General features: G+C 37.4%; 1 protein-coding gene across 8 annotated transcripts in view; it reads right to left on the reverse strand.

Annotated features, from left to right (window-relative positions):
• Positions 1–1,596: 1,596 nt before the first annotated feature.
• Positions 1,597–20,559, reverse strand: part of RIC1 (RIC1 partner of RAB6A GEF complex) — a 50,245-nt gene continuing 31,282 nt past the window's right edge. For 5 of the 8 annotated variants that reach the window (XM_075740937.1, XM_075740939.1, XM_075740936.1 and 2 more), the window contains 16 exons: positions 19,319–19,471; positions 18,769–18,972; positions 17,294–17,332; positions 16,913–17,023; positions 16,208–16,297; positions 15,459–15,619; positions 14,355–14,493; positions 12,384–12,500; positions 10,732–11,460; positions 10,251–10,409; positions 10,009–10,142; positions 8,682–8,968; positions 7,680–7,874; positions 5,663–5,852; positions 5,334–5,522; positions 2,726–4,954 (listed from right to left, as the gene is read on the reverse strand). In XM_075740937.1, the coding sequence (XP_075597052.1) occupies positions 4,669–4,954; positions 5,334–5,522; positions 5,663–5,852; positions 7,680–7,874; positions 8,682–8,968; positions 10,009–10,142; positions 10,251–10,409; positions 10,732–11,460; positions 12,384–12,500; positions 14,355–14,493; positions 15,459–15,619; positions 16,208–16,297; positions 16,913–17,023; positions 17,294–17,332; positions 18,769–18,972; positions 19,319–19,471 (3,183 nt within the window). In that variant the 3' untranslated portion in view covers positions 2,726–4,668. Of the gene's footprint in view, positions 4,955–5,333; positions 5,523–5,662; positions 5,878–7,679; positions 7,875–8,681; positions 8,969–10,008; positions 10,143–10,250; positions 10,410–10,731; positions 11,461–12,383; positions 12,501–14,354; positions 14,494–15,458; positions 15,620–16,207; positions 16,298–16,912; positions 17,024–17,293; positions 17,333–18,768; positions 18,973–19,318; positions 19,472–20,559 lie in introns of those variants that run through there. The other 3 variants (XM_010311598.2, XM_075740942.1, XM_075740943.1) reach the window with 2 other exon arrangements.

Raw genomic sequence — 20,559 nt, forward strand, 5'->3', positions numbered from 1 at the left:
GTTGAGCTGAGTGGAGCTGTTCTCTGTTGGCAAGACCTGTCTGTAATGTCTGTACAATGACGGTTGGGTTGCAAGCTGAGACTTGAGCAGGAAGTATAAGCCAATTTAGGGAGATATGATCCCTGCTACCTGTATTTCAAGTAGGGCATCAAGCATTACTGGCCGTTAACAAAAGAGTTTTCTTAGAATTTCTGAAACTGAATTTTTTTAAGAATCAATCTTGAAAGTTAGCAGTAGTTTGTCTAGAAAGGAGTAATTCTGGCATTCTGGTCTTAGACTCTGGAACAAATACAAGCTTCAAAGCCAATAACTACAGGTGAATTTAAGTAACTGTCTTAGCTGCCCATGCACAGTTTACTCAGGGATGTTGCTGCTTCTGTGTGTGGTGGTGATGGGGTGTTTCTTTTTTTGATAGGAAACAATAATTTGAAAATAGGTATGAAAGAATGGTTAGGTGCCTCATGTCTGAACTGTCTAGCTAGCTTCAGCCTCTTTTGTAAAGTCTCTTTTCACTGCTCTTTGGTAGGAAACTCCTTGAGTTTACTTATTCCAAGTGGTACGTGATAAATAGAAAACGCGGCAAGAGCAAGTTGTTTCTTTCTTTGAGTGGGAAAAGCAGTGGGACAGCTTTTGCCATGCACCATAAGCTGGCATTCCATCTCACTGCCCACTAGAGTATCACAGCAGTCTTTAGCTCCAGGATAGGAAACTATGATGGGACATTAAGTTGGGTTTGTGGCCTTTTTTTCCTTGGAGGCTGTCCTTCCTTCAGTTGAAGCAAGCTTACCACCCTCAACAAGTTACATCATCTTTTATAGTATCATTATAGATAGCTGTAGACAACTTCTCTCCTCAGCTTATATTGAAAAGGGACCTCTTTGTACAGGTTCTAGCTAGATTGTGAATTCATGTATTTGTTTAATCAATCTGTAGCTTACAGACACTTCAGCTCTAAAACCATTTAAATTGGTTGATTTGGACTAAAACACACCAGTGAAAAATTAGCTTACTTAAGCTGACAAAAGTGATGGTGAAAATTTATCCTCGGAACTGAGACTTGACTCAAGCAGTTTTACAAGTATACCCTGTGTAAAAGGATTTTTTAAAGGGTAGAAAAGAATCTAGCATTGTTGCTGTTTTTCAGAGGCAATTGGTTTTGTACAGGATGAGAACCAGATCAAGAAATTGATATGCAAATGCTGGTGAAGGAGGAAATCAGACATCTTTCTACACCATTAAATGCTAAATGCTTAAGTAGACCAGGCTGGCAAGAACCAGGGCAGCCAGTTTTATGCGAGCTGGATAAACAAAGTAAGAGGAAACACACCAAGTTGGGATTCCATAGAAAATGTTGAGCCTCAGGTGGTTAAATGACCCATTTTCCATATATCTAGGTTGAGGTAATAGTGCATATTTGTAAGTGAATAAACCTTTTGTGGTGGGTTAACCTTGGTTGGCTGCCAGGTGCCCACCTAATTGCTCTCTCATACCCTTTCCTTACCAGGCCAGGAGGGAAAGATAAGATGAAAAAGCTCATGGGTTGAGAGAGGGAGATGATTACTCACCAGTTACCACACTAGGCAAAACAAACTGGCCTTGGGGAAAATTTATTTAATTTATTGCCAATTAAAGTAAGATAGTAACAAACAAACAGAAAAATAAAACCACCTTTCCCCAATCTCCCCTTTCTTCCCAGACTCAACTTCACTCTTCCACAATGGTGCAGAGGGATTGTGGATGGTTAGTCAAGAGTTGGGTCATGGTCAGTCAGTAACAGTTCCTCTGCTGCTCCTTCTTCCTTACATTGTTCCCCTGCTCCAGCGTGGGGTCCCTGCCATGGGATAGTGTCTTTCATGAACTGCTCCAATGCGGTTCCTCCTCTTGAGGGGGTAGTCCTTCAGGAACACTTCCAGCATGGCTGCAGTTCTTGCCAGAAAACCTGCTCAGCCTTGGGCTCTCCATGGGCTGCAGCTTCCTTCAGGGCTCATCCACCTCCTCTGATGTGGAGTCCTCTACAAGCTGCAGTGTGGATATTTGCTCTGATGTGCTCCACAACGGGTTGCAGGGGCACAGCCTGCTTCACCATGGTCTAAAAAGATGTAACTGCTAAACAACAGTAGCACAGCAGTAAGATAATACTAAGATGTTGGTATATCAGTTCATGTATGTGTTTACTTGTGCAGATCCACAGGCTGCAGGGGATCTCTGCTCCAGTGCCTGGAGTGCCTCCTACTGCTCCTCTGTGGGCCTGGCTGTTGGCAGGACTGTTCCTCAGATCTTTTCTTCCCTCATAGCTGCTGCACAGCGGTTTTTTTTACCCCTTGTCAAATGTATTATAGAGAGGAAGCTTTGGCTTGGCTGATAGGCTCAGCTGTGTCCCATGGTGGGTCTGCTGGAACTGGCTGTGTCTGCCACAGGGGCAGCCCTGGGGCTCTACTCATCCAGGCCACCTCTGCAGCCCCCTTGCTACCATGCCCTTGCCACCTAAACCAAATGCACAGCTCTCTTCAAAACAATAGGTGGTTGTAACTTCAAAGATGCACCAATAAGGTAATTTTCAACTTAAAAGCTTGATACCTTCATCGTGTAAAACAGGCCATAGGGGTATGATGTGGCAAACTAAACCAATCTTCACTGGGTGGTTCCTTTGAGAGCTTTCTCTGAGACAACCTACTGCCAATGGCTCAAAGTCAGTAATAGGTATTTTTACAGGAGTAACTTCAAGTAAAGTTGAATACATTTGTGTTTTAATTACAGGTATAACAGCAGTGAAATTGAAATACAAAATTAGCACATAAGATTTGCATAGAGATAATCACTACTAGAGAAGTACAAACTTCTAAATTTTCACAACAAAAAATTTAACTGCTAAACAACAGTAGCACAGTAGTAAGATACTAATATTAAGAATGTTAGTATATCAGTAAATGTATGTTTTTACTTGTACAGATCTAAAACCTGAACAGCAGAAAGCTGATCAGGATGGACTTGGCTTACATTATTACCACAGAACCACAGAAAAATATTAACTTGAAGCACAGTTTTTATTTCTTTTAACATAGATTATGCAGTTTTTCTATAATAAAAAAGGCTTTAAGTATCCCCTTATATCATTATATCAATAATGGATTTTGACGTCAGATCACAACAGGCTTGTAGGTATGATAGACATTATCTGTAACCAGTAGCTACAATGCAGACAAAGCTTAATGCTGGGACTCTTGCACCAGATTTCTCTCCCGTAACTTCAATATGTTTCAACTCTTAAATGGAACTTCAAGCTGCATTCACTAAAATCCCCAGCTTTCCAAGTAATACACGCAATTATTGCACTTGTACTGGTTGTGTTGGCTTAGTAAAGCCATTCTAAAGCAACAGTTTAATATTTGTACATTTTAAAGCACTTGATCTTATCTACAAAGAAAATAAAGATGATAAAAACCACAATTTATTTCAACTTAATTGTGAATATTCTTAATTTTCAAAGTTTAAATGGATGTGCATTTAGTTAACTACACTAGAAAAGCAACAGATGCTGTAACTACCCTATGATGACTAGTTTGGTCCATGTCAGTAATCAAGTGATGTTATAAAAAATAAACTAGTTTATTTTGTATAAAATGAGTAATGTTGCATTTTTGTTCAGATTGCACAGTACAAACAAGCTAATAATTAATACTGTTACAGGTAGTTATTACATAGGGACAGCAGCTAGAAAAAAATAAGTACCTCAAAGCAACAGACTTCTGCAGCAAGCTTTCCATAACATTGTATGAAAGTTAAGTATGTCCTAGTTACAAGTATGCATATTATAAAATGTTTGAAAAATGTTTAAGTATGAGTGTTAAACTAATTTTCCATAGCAAGAGTATATGATGATTATTTACATTTTAAAAATCCATTTTTCAGAAAAGAATTTACAATGAAATAAATAACCTCCAGCAATCCCTTAAACCCAACTACAAGATCTGTAAGTGGCAGTAAAAAACAGGTAAGCCACCTTGTATCGATGTTAGGTCAGTAAAGTATGCCTCATCCAGAAAGAAGTGCAACTCTGCTTTAACTTTACTAGTCATATAGAAACATGCACAATACATACAGGTACCTTCAAATATGGTACAACCTTGAGTAATTGTACAAGAGTATTCACAAAAACATACAATATATTTTACAGTCCTTTAATACAAAATATCAATATCAAACCAATCTGAACTGCATTGATCAGACATTTCTTAGGCAGGCAAGCTGCAAAGGATAACAGTTTTAAAATTTAATCCCCTCTTCGCCTTTTAAATTCAAGCAAGAAATAAGTAGTTTCTTCAGATAATGTGTTGGTGATGTAAAGGTACAGATGAACATTAGCCAAACCTGCCTCTGTACGTATTCACTGTCTCTCAACACTACTAAGTATCAAAACCTAAAGCTGCAGTCTGAAGATTGCATTAAAAAAAAATCTTGCCTCCTTTTGAAGTTATCAGATGAAAATGTTGCTTAGTTATCCCCACTAAAGATTTCAAAGTTTGAAATATATTAAAAAACAAAACAAAACAAAAACAACACACAAAACCCAAAACAAACCAGAGTTCAGATTCCAAAACATGGAAGCATGTCTAAGAGCTGGTTTGCTTCCTTTCACACCTGAAGTTTGGGAAGTTGTTCATCTTCCATTTAAGACACAATACAGTCATAACTGCCTTCTTGGAATGAATCCTCATCCTCTGTCTTAGACTTGTCTTCTTCATGCCTGCTTGCATTGCTGTTGCCAGCATCACTCTGAGGATTAGTGCCATGGCTAGATGAAGTCCTGCTTTCCTCAGCTCTGGGGTTCACTTGTTCAGTAACCTTAGAAGGATTCACTGGCTGAAAAGCTTCAGGCTGTATCTGCTCTTCTGCTATTTCACTTAGTTTCTGGATCTGTGGTTTGATGATATTTAGAAATGGCTTGTACCCGGGGCTAGGGAAAAAATGGTATAGAACACCATGACTGAATTATAAAATAGTGCTTCTGTCATATGCCTGAAAAGCAGCATTTCTTGGGAGATGTTTAATCTTCTATAATCCTTCCTATACAGAAACTTTTTTTTTTTTTTAAATAGAGGGGGAAAAGCAACCATAATCAGTATAAACAGTAAAAGTTGGGGGGCTGGTTGTTTGGAGTTTGGTTTTGTTTGTTTTCTTCCAGTTTGATAACAACCATATTAAGTGACTGTCCTGAAATTTTCTGCAAAAGTGCTTTTAAATAACTGTTGCAGCTAGGGCTGAGATAAAGTTATTTTTTAGGTAATTAACTATCTACAACTGGAATGAAAATGAAGGTGGAAAATAACACTTACCAATCTGTAGAAGCCCATTTGTCAACAGCATGTAGGCCAGTCTTGATATTCTGACAGATTTCTCCATCAATATCAGAGGATTGCATTATACTGAAAACCTGGTTGATTACAGAAGATTCTCTGAGGATAAGGCCTATGATAATACACCAATCCAGACATCCTGCTTCCATGAAGATATGTAGCAAGTACCTATATGGAAAAACAGTCTACTTACTTCTTTTTGCACTCCAAAGACAAAATCCCAGTGTGATTCTGTAGACAGCATTTCTTTCTCGTAATGCTGCATCCTAGTCATTCTAAGTTTCAAATGCAAACATTATGTTACTTACCGCAGCTGGACCTGTGACTTGTGCGGCCCTTTACTAGCCAGTTCTAGAGAGATATGTTCAAGCTCTGACTGAGTTAAACTTAGACTGGAGAAGTTTTCATCCACCATGGTCCAGTCACCATCCACCATAGAACTTGTTTCAGTCAGGTCCGTTGCTGAACCAATGCTGCATTCGTCACCTATCAAAAACACTCAGAAACATAAGGGAAAAAGAAACTACTTACTTTAGTAAGACTCAAAATTTCTGAACTACTTCATACAGAAATTGACAGGTTACTTGTCTTCTTATTACACTACATTGTAGAACTATTATTACAGGAATGCAGTAGTTTTTTCTATCAAATAAAAGTAATTCTGCAGAATAATATCAGCAAGAGATCCTAAAGATGTGTCATTGTAAAGAGCACAGTGACAACCTCTTCCATACTATAATCCTAGAATTAAGTCTGTAGCAAGGATTGCAGTCTGTCTAAAGATACTGCTTTCTGAACCTTTAACTTGGCTAAAAATGAAGATACAATAGGAAGTTCTTTTCTTCATACAAAAGCCAAAGACTCTAAATGCTTGGTAATGTAAGTATTACCTGCACAAATTTTTTTTTAAAAAAAAAGTATTTCTAATAAAAATACAAAGTAGATGTAGCCACAGAATTTTCACAGGAACAGCAGCAGCAAAGCTAAAACCGTTATAGTGGCGAGTCATGAAGGCACCCACCCTCCAGAACAGTTTCCATATTAAAGTAGATGCATCTTTTCTGTGGAAAATGTTTAGAAAATCATAAAGTAATTTTATTAGCTTCTTGCCCATAAATACCACTGCCAGACTAGTTATTTGTGAAATTATTATTATTAGAAGTCAGCTCACAACATTTTAAAGACTATTAATTTAGATTCACTTTAGAATTAAACTGGTTCAAAATGCATGCCAAAGTCCATTGAACTCAAAGGTCTTCATCCAGCTCAGAAAAAAAAATGAGATACTTGTTTATAGAAATAGCAGTAGTGGCAGACAGCAGTACAAGGTGCAATGAAGAGAAAAATGAATTCTCCCCATTTAAATTTCACTTTTTTGGAGAGTTCTATAACAAACTTTCTTAAACCTAATGCATTCTTGCAGTCTCCAGAAGTAATGAAGAAGAGAAACAGGAGTGAAAACAGAATAAGGCAGTGCCCAAGCAGAGGGAGAGAACCTCACGCTTTCTTCATTTTTTAAAACCTGTCAACTTGTTAAATAGCAGCTCCAAGTGCTCTGACTCTCACAGGAGGCCCTAGCATCTTGGGGAGATTGTAGTTCACACTTAGGTACTTAGGTCTTTCCCCTAATAAAGTGGAAATCACATGACATAGACACTGTTGGAAATGTTGCTCTATGCTTGACGACAAGAGGGAATTAAAAAAAAAAAAAGATGAATGGTCAGACAAACATTTCCTGTCTCTGACAGGAAAGTGGTTAGAAAAAGATGCACAGCGAATAAAATGCGCCTTTGTATTTTCATAAGCTGATCATACATTTCAGTTTTTAGAAAAACAATTTAAACAAAGCCACAGGAAAAAAGAAAACTATATGGGACTATAACTTCCTCAAATTCCTCAATAAAGAATGTACCTAATATCTTTCTAAAGAAATGCAAAGCCACAAAATTCATGCAGTAAAGCAGTGCCAACCTGTGCAAGAGACCAACCCATGCAAAAAGACAAAGATAAAAAACTTACAACACTCTTCCCAGCCAGATGGTAAAAATACTAAATTGTCAAGTTACCATCACAGACAGGAACTTCAGCAAATATCAATTCCATATTCTTCTTCAAGTACTTGAAGATGTATGACATGGCCATTATCTTTCTACTGTAAAAATTTCAGTTCATTCTTCAACAAGTCCTTTTTTTTCCTTTTTTCGGAATTATGGTTATCAACAGTTGAGAAGCAACAGTACAACAGTGGCATGCAGCTGTTGAAATATAAGCGTGTACTTCCAGGTGCATTTTTCCAATGAGCAGACAGAAGAAAGAGTGACTAACCTTTACTTAGCAAAGGAGAAAGGAATGCATCTTGCATGTGTGGTCCATGGGATGAAGCTGTGTCAATCTCTCGCTGGGAGGAGCTGATAGTGCCAAGCCAGCTGCGACTCCGAGGTGTGTTTGAAACCCCTGTGTCCATTTCCATGTTTACAAAGGTGTCTGCAGACTGAGATTTTAGCAGCTGCTCCCCAACACCTAAAAAAAAAAAAAAAAGCGCGCACCAAGAAAGTCATGTAACCACCAGAAAGGAAATTTGGAAAGTTATCTCCAGGGATTTCAGGAAGCTGAAACTTGTATCTAGGTCAATATTGAATTAGTTTGCTGAGGGATCACCAAAAGCAAGGGAATGTAGTAAGTTTAGGTATTTCAAGAATTTCTGATCAGCTTTTATGTCACCACTGGCACAGAAGGAATATCAGCTGATAAAACAAATAAATAGAATTAAATGATGGTGCTGCTATTACCAATAAGAGGAAGACTTGGCAACTAGTATCAGCTTTGCCCTAAGAAAATAAGCTAGTGAACTGAGAGATTAATAATACGAAGGAGGTTTACAGCAAGTACTCAAAATTCTTACCCTTTAACATAAAGCAAATTTCAAGTAGTAAGAACGTAACTTTTTTAAATATAAAAAGTTAATCAAATCCTCATCTAAAGACTATATAAGAATGTTGATTTTTAGGAATATTCTTTAGCAGAATTTATATCAAAGAGCAATATCCGTGTTCAACTCAACATCAGCACAAGTGATACACAGTTCAGCGCACCTGAGAAAGCAAGAAACTTGAACACAAACAGCAGTATAATCAGGACTACACATGAGATGCTGTCTGTGCTAAAAGGAATCCCTTCAAAAACCACAGCCTGTGTGAGAAAGCTGTGCAGGTGGCAAGCCTCAGCCTGTTCTTTGCTTGGCTGAACTGAGGAAGGGCAGATTCAGACCGATGGGTGCAGGACTGCAGGAGAGAAACCTAGTCCAAATCAATTCAGATGTTACAGCACCTGTCTTGTACTTTCCATTCTTGAAAGGTGAATTAATGGACGAAGCCGGTATGACTGGAAACGGCCAGAGGAAATCCTTGTGGAGCTTTTTCAAAGCAAAAACAAAATCCTCCACGCGGGCAGCTCTGGCTCGCTCCTTGCACAGCCAGCCGATCAGCTCAAAGCCTAACTGTGCAGCAAAGCAGCCAAGGTCTTTCAGCTTGATTTCTTCTAGCAGGCGCCGAGCATGCCGCCAGAGCATCATGTCAATGTACATGTTCTCGGCACAGTCACTGTCTTTACTCCACCTATTGACAGACCAGAGAACAGTGACATTAAGACTGATAAAATGGCGTCGCAAAGGCTGTTGGCCAGAACCACAGTACATTGAGTGACCAGAGCAGTAGTGGGAGCTTTCTACACACCAACAAAAGCGGTTTCCACCGTTCCTTGCTATTTATGTTCTCTAAAAGATCTCACTGCCTCAATAGGTAAGTGAAATAAGAGAAGTCACAACAGCAGCAGTGTCCACAGAATATTAAACTATTAGCAACGCAGAAAAAAAAGTAAAGAAGGAGAGATAAAGGACACACACCACTGCAAAGTGAATTCTGAGAAACAGGTTTAAAGAACAAGTCAAGTATAAGTCTAGGACTCTTCCTGTCAAAACTCTTTAAAAGATTTTACTCTCTATGGAAAATTACTAAATAAAAGAATTTGAATTTGTACTAATACTGTTTTGAAGGTCTTACATAGGGAAAAAAAGCCAAAACCAAGATAATAATCAATCTCAGCTCAGTGTCACTTCTCAACTTCTCTACTGATCAACGTGAATTCTGTATTCAGCAGTTTAAGAGGGATTCAGGCCAAGTTGTAAAAGGCTGTATTTATGGCTTGGCAACACACTACTAGATCAAGACGTGCACAGTATCACAGTGCAATGTACACTATGATGCTGCAGTACTGTGAGCTGTTCAAGTACCACCTTTCAGCAAAACAGATCCTTCAAATATAAGGCATGCAGTCTCACTAGCTATTTAAATTACTGCATATGAACCCAGCAGATTGAGAGACTTTTGGTCAGCAATATCCATGTAAAAGCGTCTGTCTAGATATACACACAAACACACACACACGCATATGTATTTACATGTGTGAGAATATGTTCTCCCAAGAACGTAAGAGGCACAGACATTATGAAAGTCAGAGAAGACAAATGCAGAAGGATGTGGAGGCAGACTATGACAAATCTAACTATATCATATAATGTATTTCTATAACCTAAATTAGTAAGAGTTAGTACAGTACCTAACACAGCAGGGACAGAGAGGACATTGCTAGCAATTACCTTTTTCCAGATGGGCCAGAGGGCATACTCAGTGTTTTTGTCAAGTTAAATTTGCTGTGGAGATTCTCTGCTGATTGGGATAAACTAATGCTGCGATGTCTGAAGAACTCAAAGCCACTACTTGAACTTGGTTCCTAAAACCAAAAAAAACCCTGTTCAGTCAAAGGAGCCAACATGCTATATAACAGCAAGATTAGTCATACAACGTTTGATGCAGAGTATTTACTATTTTCATCACAAACCTGAGTTGTTGGTGTAGCTGGAGGTGTCTCTGTTTCTCCAGAGCCAATGGCTTTAAGAAATCTGATCATGTGACGACAAAGATCCCACTTTCCCTGCTCTAAGGCAGTATTAAATAGGAGAGTAGCATGTTGTCTGCTAACTGCTGGAACCTCCATATTCTGCAAGTAACAAAGCATAATTAAGTTATTTGCTTTTGCCATCAAGAAACAAAAGTCCTATTACGTCAAGCCACATCATGTCACATTCAAGTATACCAGAGATTAGAAGAAGCGAATTTCATGCTATTATTTTCCTTTTTATATCAGTAAACTAACTACTTACATTGCATGATATTCCCCCTTCATAACTGGACATAATCTCAACAGAAAACTGTTAAATTAAAACTTTGTTTCACATGCTTAACCTTGGTATGACAATATTTTTTAAATACTACAACATTAGTAGATATCACCTCTCTTGCAATTTGTGAGGTACCATTACCTGTAGGATAATAAGATAAGAGGCAGCTGTGTCCAAGTCCTGGGCCATTAAGCACTCTTCAAATAAGTCCTTTGGGTTTCCAACAGCAGCAAAAAGGTAATTCCACAGGGCATATTCTGTCTTCCTAGCACAATGAACAACTGTCTGCAGGAAGAGGGGGAACTCTGTAATGAACTTCGCCACAGTAGGAAGCAGAGGATCGGGAATGGGTTCCCGCGAGGTAGCTTCTTCTTCCAGCACTTCATGAAGCATCAGTTCTAGTACGTGAGGGAAGTATGGTAACGTGGCACAGGAGTGGGCCAAAAGCAAGGCCTGTTCACCGAGGTTCCTAACCAAGAGCTGGCGTAAAATGTGATGGAGGTAGATCTGAGAGGTTCTCTCAACAATGGAGAAAGGAAAGAGAACCTCTAAGTGTTCTCTAGCACTGCTTTGAGTGTATAAACAGTCATAGAGCACAGTGTCATTAACAGCACCAAGAACCAAGGCATCTTCAAACAAAACAGCCAATGGGTATATGTTGATGTGGAAAGGCAGCATGATCCGTCTCGACAGAAAGGAATGTGGTTTTCGATGGTCTCTGGGAAACAGGGGAAGCCAGACTTTCATACCTGCCCCACCACAGCTAAGCCACAGTGCCTCCAATAAGTGGCGTTTCTGTTTGTTGATCCTGCAAGTAGTCCATACATTTTCAACAGACTGGGCTAGGACAACTGGAGCACAAAAAGGCAGCTATTTAAAAAAAACCAAAAAAACACAAAAACACAAAAAAAACAGCCATCAGAATTCATTATCCCTTTTTTTTTTTTCCCCTCTTCACAAGAACTCTTTTCAGTTAAGAATTACTCTCTTCAAAACATGTTATTCTTCTAATAAAGAAGAAACAAATCTGCTTATCCCTTAACTGCACCCTAGCACCTGGGAAAACACCACTTATTACTTACATTAACTTAAAAGACACTTCTTTCATTTTTTTAACCTCCCAATACTCAGTCAGGAAGCCAGATGGGTGAAAATGAGGAAAGAAAATAAAAACCTGCTCTCTTGCTTCTTCACTTAGCCCAAGAGTCTGACGAAAACTGACAAAATTACTACAAACATTAAATTTGCTAGTGTTTGATTGAGCTGCAAACAACTCTTCATCTAAATTTTTCAGATTTCACTCTCCCAAACTGCTTGTTTCACACAGAGGTGTTTTTCATCAGCACAGAACAAATAGTAAGTTCAGTCACTGATTTCTATTATTGCTGGTTTTAGGAACTTTGTAAACACACACTGCAAAAAAAATATAATGTTCCATCAATATACAGAACAGTTTTAGATAGACTGGAGATTTTCTGTCACTAGCGCATACCAAATTTTGCACAGGACCTTTACGATTAGATCTCATATCTTTCACTGCAATACAAATAGTAAACACAAGTAGTAAATACTTTAGTTAGACATTCACACAATTAAGTAGTAACATTTCAAAGATTCTTAGAGAGAAAAAAAATCACAGGAGTAGTGATTTACTTTCAGCTAACAATTCAGCCTGTAAGCGTAGACACTGCCTTGCGTTATGGATGTCTTTTCTTTATGCCTGGAACACTCCCTTCCACAACTTCTTCAGTCACTTTGAAGCCATATACAATATTCCACATATATTTACTCACATGCTTCCTTTGATTAGGATTGTTATCCTTATCTCGTATCTGGGGCCCAGATCGATCCCTTTGCAGCATGATGAGTTGTCCTGCTAAGTTTAGCATAATACTTTCAGCTTCACAAGCCTAAGGATAAAAAAGTATCATGCAAATTATTGAAGCTTTTTGAATGCATCATTTTACCCATAACCACAATGCAAACACAGAATAGAAAAAAAGTTATACATACAGAGATGGCTAACAACCAAATTCAATGCAGGAGGACTCAGAAAAATCACGTAGAACTGAGTACCTACAGATAGATTCATTTATGTAGCTCCTTTGCAAAGGATTAACTACTGGAAGGTTTTTTGTTTACTAGACTCATTCCACATGTTTATTTGATATGGACTTTTTCCAACTATGCCTGTTGGCACGGGCAAGCCACCAGTATTTTATGAAAAATAAAGCTCTGTATTCTTATCAGTATCACCACTATATAATTGCCAGTATCTGACTGCAAAGACTAACACTGGTACACAAGACAAAAAGAGTTGAGCCACACTTGTACAGCATCTTGAACTTTCAGAAGCTGCAGTTGGAGAAAAATCTTTCCAGTTAGGTATATCAAGAAAGCAAAGTATTCTTTTCTAAAGATTTATTTCACAACTGTTCCATTTGAATTTTAAACCAAGTCACTGGAGCTAATGCCATGCTATGCATGAAGTTTAGTTTTAAAATACATGGGTAGAGGGCCTGTATGGCTTTGCAGCATCAAAGGTTAAGGTCACCAATAGGTAATAACACTGAAAAGGCTGACATGCCCTGCTAAGTCAGGCACATTGCTTTGTCTACAGTGCTAACATTAACACTTTGATCAGGAGGACTGACAAAGTTTGAAGATACGGGCTCTTAGAAAGAAAAGGGGTAATATTTGTTCAGTCTGAAGCTAAGGTTAAAATATTACTAGTGCTCTAAAAAGTTTCAGCAGCTTTTTCTCAAAATTAGGAAACACCACAGGTCAGGTAGTTCAGGACTAAGGACGCTGTCTCATGGCAAGATGGACTAGAAAACCACAAGCATGTTGCCTTTTATTCCCTTGTCTAAGATCATATCAAAGTCTCAGGACACATCATCAGCATTGTGGAATGCTGAATCAGAATGAACTGAAGGAAGCAAATGCCAAACTTCTGATTTTACATCTATGCCATTGCTTTCATGTCTGCCAGTGGCTTTGGTATGTGGAGAAAAATGCACACCTTCAGGTGTCTATGGGCCTGCCTCACAGACTGTGCAGCTTTCATAAGTATCTGAAGGTAGCTGCTCTGATGAGAAGATACGCTTTCTACTGCAGCTACTCAAATAATTAAGCTTAATTTCTTTACACCACAGACAACAAAAATCCAAGTTCTCCTTGCACTGTGCTTTCAGTGGCCTGAATAATTTCCTGGAGTTAAGACAGGGCTTCATCTTCACGCCTTAGTCATTGTTTGGCTATTGGCCTACCTCCTGAGCAAATAAGTGGGAGAGATTATCTTACTTTATTTTAGTACAGTAGGAAATTTACTAGAAGTAACCTTATAGGGTCATATGCCATCTTTTCCTTTTTTGCGTTTATTCTTTGAGTAATGAACCCGTTGCTGCAAGAAAGGCACTTCCTAATGTCATGGATTGCTCTGGTGTTCAACTTTTAATACACAATAGAGAAGCATATCCTTGACATAGTTAAGCTTAGTTTGTCTTCCAAGATTTGGCCCTAAATTTTACAAGATGACAAGAGTAGATATGAAATAGAAGTAAGAGTTTGGAGTTTATTTCCACTGCCCTGCCCCCCCCAATTCACACCTAAAATGTCTACACAAAAAGCATCAGAAAAAAAATGTTCTGCATTTTCACACATAGAAGAACCACTGGTTTATGATTCATTTATCAGCCAGGTAACCTTTGAGGACTAAGCTAACAAATCAAGGCATGGATTCTTTTAAATTGTAGACCTGTTACCTGCTGAGGCATCTTCAAGGTGATGCCAGTCTCTGTCCTCACTGATGTCAATGTAACAGACACTACAAGAAAAGGATGAGGAATATACCGAGACATGGACACTTCTTGGAGAACTTGGATACTAGCAGTAGGGTTAAGACTGAAAGAAAAGATGACTATGTTTAGCAATTTTAAAATAGTATTTGACATAAAATTAGTATCTTGAAGTAAACCTAATAAAAACAGGCAACTTAAACTCAACAGTTTACTCTATAGACCAAAATGACTTTCCTTTAACCAGGAATCCCACAGGCCCACATGCGTACTCTGCATAAAGTTACCAAAGAAATATAAGCTGGGCTACTTTGTCGTGATAGTTTTGGGGAATACAGCTATGAATGGATAGAAGACAACATCAGATACTTCAGAATAAGATCTATTCACCCTTCAATAAGACAATTCCAGGGTTTAGATTTTGTTGGAGTTTTCTTTGAAAAGCATTAAAAATATTTTTCTCTAAAGTGGATCAACAACTTGCTTTCTGCTAAAAAAAGGTCTCTTCTTGCTGAAACCAAGATACCATACCTGGATGAAAAATCATCTGCACTTCAAAAACTCTCTGGGAATCTTTATCTCCTCCTTAGGTTCACTAATCTTAACTGTCTAAAAGTATCTGGTTCTTACGTTGCTACTTCTTTTGCACCAAAATAGTTCCCTACAACCACACCACAGACCAAACTTTTTCTCCATCTTTGCTACTCCACTGCCACCCCCAACAATTCCTACTTCTAACATTATAAAAAATTTTTATTAGAAATATTCAAATATGTGGGTGCCTTTAAGTACCTTCTTCTTCTATTTATATTCAGTTTTCAAGTTCCTATCCTAGAACATGTTTGTACAGACAGCTGGAAACATGCCTATCTCAGTCATTACCTACACGCGTAACGTGTATCTGCATGCACTGAAGTGACAACACTCATGAACTATCATTTCTTCATACAGGTAACACTTACTTCTTTATTTTAAAAGTCTGACTCCACAAGTTATCAAAAACTTTATATTATTGTAAGAATATACTCAGACAGAGAACAGACGTAAAAGCATTTAAATAGCGATACTCACCCTTCAGGTCTTCTCTCAATACTGTAAAGACAAATGGAACAATCTGCTCTGAACAATATTATAATGTCCCGGAAGACACTCAGTAGTAACGTGTCTGCTTGCACTTTGGTGATGTGTGCAAATGCATTGTCAAGATTAGACGTTCGCAGGTAGATTCTCAGCTACAAAGAAAAGGAGTAGTTTGAATGCAGGTTCTGTTTACCAACAAACTAATAATAATTCCGCGTTCTATTATTTTCTTTTTTGTGGAATGGCTGTCAAGGATTTCTAGCAAGACACATTACTGGGGTTTTGTTCCATCAAATGTTTTATCTCTCACGTGATATTACTGTATCCAAAGTGGTTAAAGAACAGTACAGCCAAATATGAAGTACTGAACAACAAACATAAGGAAGGGGGTTTATTCATTAGTTTTAAAAAGCAAGAGTAAGCAAAGGTCTTCTGCCCATCTAATTTAAAACCTTAGAAAAGTGGCCCAAAACACTGTAACTAGATACCTCAGAACAGGTTTCATGCTATCATGCAAAAACGTCACAAAGTTTTCAGAACAATGAGTAGATTCATGGTAGTCAGCTGAAAATCATTTTTAATAGCAATAACAAACTTTTCTGCAAAGAGTTACTTACATATTAATACTTTCTGAATGTGACCAAAAGCCATCTATGTATCAAGCTTTTCATATTTATACTACTACTGTAGAACAGATCAGATATTCTAAACATGATTTACTTTGAAGAAAAATACCTCACCTCTTCCTGATGATCATTTAAATTATAACATGCAAGAACAATGAAGTCATTCCACCATGCTAAGCCACCTGTTACCATCATATTTTGCTCCTGCAAAAAACAAACACAAGCAAATTACACACATATATATGTGTGTGTGTGTATGTATTTTTATATACATATACACACACACATGTACATTCTATGGGTAATTTCTGAAAACCATACATGGTATCTATAAGCTTTACTCATAGTGGCAAGCCAATCTATGTATATGAAGTTTTTGTTGTTTAAAAATCCTGAAGTACTGAAGAATAATATGTGAAGGACAAACATCATCCTACAAAACACAGCTCCACAGCTCCTTATGCTAGTGGTATACATGAATTCTCTCAAAGCTTTCTGCTTCTGGCCAGAATTTACAAGCTTGGCATCCAAAGCTATACTTCAGACAAACTCTCAGATAAGACATATGGGAGTGTCTGACTCTATGCACTCAGATGTGGAAACCTTTTAATAATGAGACACAAATTATTCTGCCAAACCCAGAAGATAAGTGTTTCAGCCATTTTATGAAAAACATATGCAAAACCCGTACCCCTAATCACAAGTGTGTCTACAGGTTGTTTATTTGAAAAAGATATTTTTTAATTTTCTCCAAGAAAATTATTTCTCCAACAAATACAACCTCCCCAGTACACCTGAACAAACTACCAAACCTCTCACCTGTGTAATGTTTCCAAACAGCTTCCACTTTTTGGTAAGTAAAGAATAATGTGCAAAACCAAACTTGCCAACAACAGCTACATTCTGTCCAAGCTTGTCAATAGCTGAAAACTGTTCAAAGAGAAAAAAAACCCAGAACCTTAGGAGGGAACTAATTTAAATGATACATCCTATCCAAGTACATCACTACAAGGCAATATAATGTCAGAGTCAAAACTTGTAAAGTAACTCCATGTCTTCTACTTTACTGCCCAACACATATTCTTCTTTCTGTAATTTGAAACAATGATTTCATTTTCCAGAGCTCATCCAGCCCTAAGGGACAGTTATAAAACCCCAATACTTTTAAAGAAGCAAGAACATATTCTTAAAATAACTCACCCTTATAGGCCAGTTGCTCTCTAGATACGTACTATGAATCTAAAAAAAACAAAACAAAACAAAAAATCAAAACCACATAACTAAGCACCATTAAAGTAGTGATTAATTACAATGTTCAGAGCAATTTGTACAATGTCCATGTTTTTCCAAAACACTGGCTTAAAGGTTTTTAATATTGGGATTACTTTTTTAAATACCATTACTTCCCCCCACCCCACCCCAAAAAAGTTACTGAAGCCTAAATGGTAACCTGGTTTTAATACAAGAAATATAGAAATGCATTAACAACATAAACCAGCTAATACTACATTATACAGTAATAGTTAAAATTTGCTCTTGTCCTCCCCTAAGTACTTCTCCTCCATCAGAACCTTTCACGGGAACACAAAAGTTTTGATAAACACAACATTCAGGAGGGACTTTCAGTGTTGGGGTTAAATTTTCAGAAATACACACCAGCACATCCAAAAACCTTGTTATGAGAGCATTTGATCGGGATACGTCAAATTAAATCTTGATCCTAGATTCTTCGTGTCACGTGGGATGATACAAATCCAGGTCCAAATATCAGTCCTTGGTCTGATACAAGGCAGTAAGTGCCCTCATTACCCAGTCACTGGCTGTTCTCATGAGTATGTTGCTCCCCACAGTAATTCCAATTGTGTTAGTCTTACTCCTACACAGAATGAGGACTTCCCCCTCCTACACCAGTTTCAGAAGACAGAGGAGCTACTTGGCCAGCAACAGTGGACATTCAACAGTAACTAGAACCTGACATACATGCCAAGCGTAAAATGCTCTTTATGAATACTGATTCACGTACTATGTGAAAAACAAAATCTTAGGGATCTTTTAAAAACCTTTATTTAGAAAAATGTCTACCAATTCAAGCATGGAAGAAGACACATTAGAATTACAGATTAAAGTTATTTAATTTTCCCTCTACATTACAGAGAAAACAGAAACTGTGCCATTACTACCCCTGGAAATAATTTCTTCTTCGCAAGCTTGTTGTTGTGAAGTTTTAATTACATGCTTAAATAGATGCCACCGTAGACTGCTTGAAAATACAGCCAAAGTTTGAAGGCTGTGTTTATCAGTTGAATATACTTAAAACAATTTGCATAAATAACAGAACAAATCCCTAAAGGTTTTCTTGCATGTTGCACTTATTGTCCCTTTCAAAGCATAGAAAGGTAATTTAAATACTCCTTCCTGAAGTAAAAAAAGACATACAGAATTTTTTATTGGCTAGGATGCAAACTCATACCCATAAGGCTGAGATGGCCAACGTTCCTTTACCATTTGGCAATAAGAAAAACATTGTACCAGGGGAAACCCAAGAGACAATAAAAAGGCAACAAGCTCATACTAGAGAAAAAGGGGATTGCAGAGAGCAATGAGATCAGCTGCAAATTTCAGTCCTATAAACTCTGGCAAGCACAGAACACATACGGGCAACCAGCAACAATTACCTGTACAACATGCCAATGCCTGTGTCCTAGTAAAGTGCTTAAACCCTGAGAATCTAAATTGCCATCTGAAAATGGGCCTCTTTCCCTGGTAGGCTTATGTTCAGAGCGTGCTGAAGTACTTCTGGGACTCTGAGCCTGTGTTGCATCTCCACAGTTCAAATACAAGCGATCTTCTCCTTGAAGAAGGACTTGTTCCTGGTTACTCTACATTAAAAACAAAACAAAACAAAAGCAACCTTGAACTCCATGTACAGAAAACAAAAGGAAAGCACATGATCAATATATTAACGGATTCTACATAAACAATGTGAAAAATAAGCATTAAGGCAGTTCTCAGGTTTTGTATCACTATGTACTAGCAGGTTTTATGTTACAGTATTGCATAGCAATGTTTTCAAAGTACCAGTTAAGTAAAGGCTCTATGATAAAAAAAGAAGACAAATCTAATGACTGCAAAACAAACTTAAATGTATTAAGAGAATAATTCTGAGGTCACCTGAGAACTGGAAATATACTCTAAAATAAGGATAATTATCAAGAAAAAACTTACCATACAAGGATTGACAGTGAGTGCACTCTTGATGAAATGAAACTGCAGAATACCAAACTGGTGAGCTTCATTATTTGCATCTCTGTCAGGCTTCATGTTTGTAGAAGGATTCCCATCAATAACCCACAGATGATACCCTTCTGATCCCCAGGTCTGAATGTAAGCAAATAATAATAATAAGAATCCAAAAGCAACACTATATATTCTCAGAAACCAAGAATTACAGAAACTCTGTAACTGATCTTATGATAAACATCAGCCTGGTAAAAAAAAAAAACAACACAAAACAAACAAAAAACCAAAAACCAAAACAAGCACATAGTTTGGTGTTCTAAAATGTATCATCATAGCAATCATAAGTAACCCACAGCAGTAAAATCCACAAGGAATAGTAGGAATCTAACTTAAACTATTTTCTTTTTTATGTAAAAAATGGCAATTAAATGAAAAGTAACTATGCAAGACATCCACATAAGTAATAAAGACTGTTTAATTTGCAGCTTAAAACAACTAACAAAAAAGCCACAAAAAGAATCAGGCATGACAATATCCTGATCTCCAAAATTACATTTGTTGCTATTCATTAAATTCAATGGTATCAGAATGTCAATCTTTGGAGCTTTTTAAAAAGTACATTGTACTGCCCTTGCAAATACATGCATCCACTTGGGATGCACGTTTAAAATTGTCAATCTTCATAGCGACGACGCTATACATAAATAAAATCATGTTTTAGAAATATTGTACAAATTCATCATGGTTTTTAAAGAGGCCTTGAAGACTGTGTTTGATATTTATCAACATCTACTAATTTGACAGAATTGCAGGATTTAATTAGTTTCTATTAAAAAACAGCAGTTAAATTTCTCTTATCAGTTCATATTCTGAGTTAAGTTACTTCAACAGCCAGAGATAAGCTAGAAATTTTAGGGAAATAAGTAAGTTTACAGTTAGTGTTGTTTTGTATCTCATTGTACTCTGAAATGCAGCACCAGGTTTAAAAAAAAAAAAAATTAAGGAAAACCAAAAGTTTTCATTCTTAATATTAAAAGCAAAGCTAAGAAGAAGCAAATATTAAAAGCAAAGCCATTCTTAATATTAAAAGCAAAGCCACGTCATGCACACTTAATGATCAGGCATATACATGCAAAACCAACCAACCAAACAAAACAAAAACCATCAGCTCTCCCCCTTTTCCCTCTTCCTTCAATACACCTTCCTATTGGTATTAGGAAGTGTAG

Source organism: Balearica regulorum, chromosome Z, assembly GCF_011004875.1.
Source record: "Balearica regulorum gibbericeps isolate bBalReg1 chromosome Z, bBalReg1.pri, whole genome shotgun sequence".
Lineage (NCBI taxonomy): Eukaryota > Metazoa > Chordata > Aves > Gruiformes > Gruidae > Balearica > Balearica regulorum.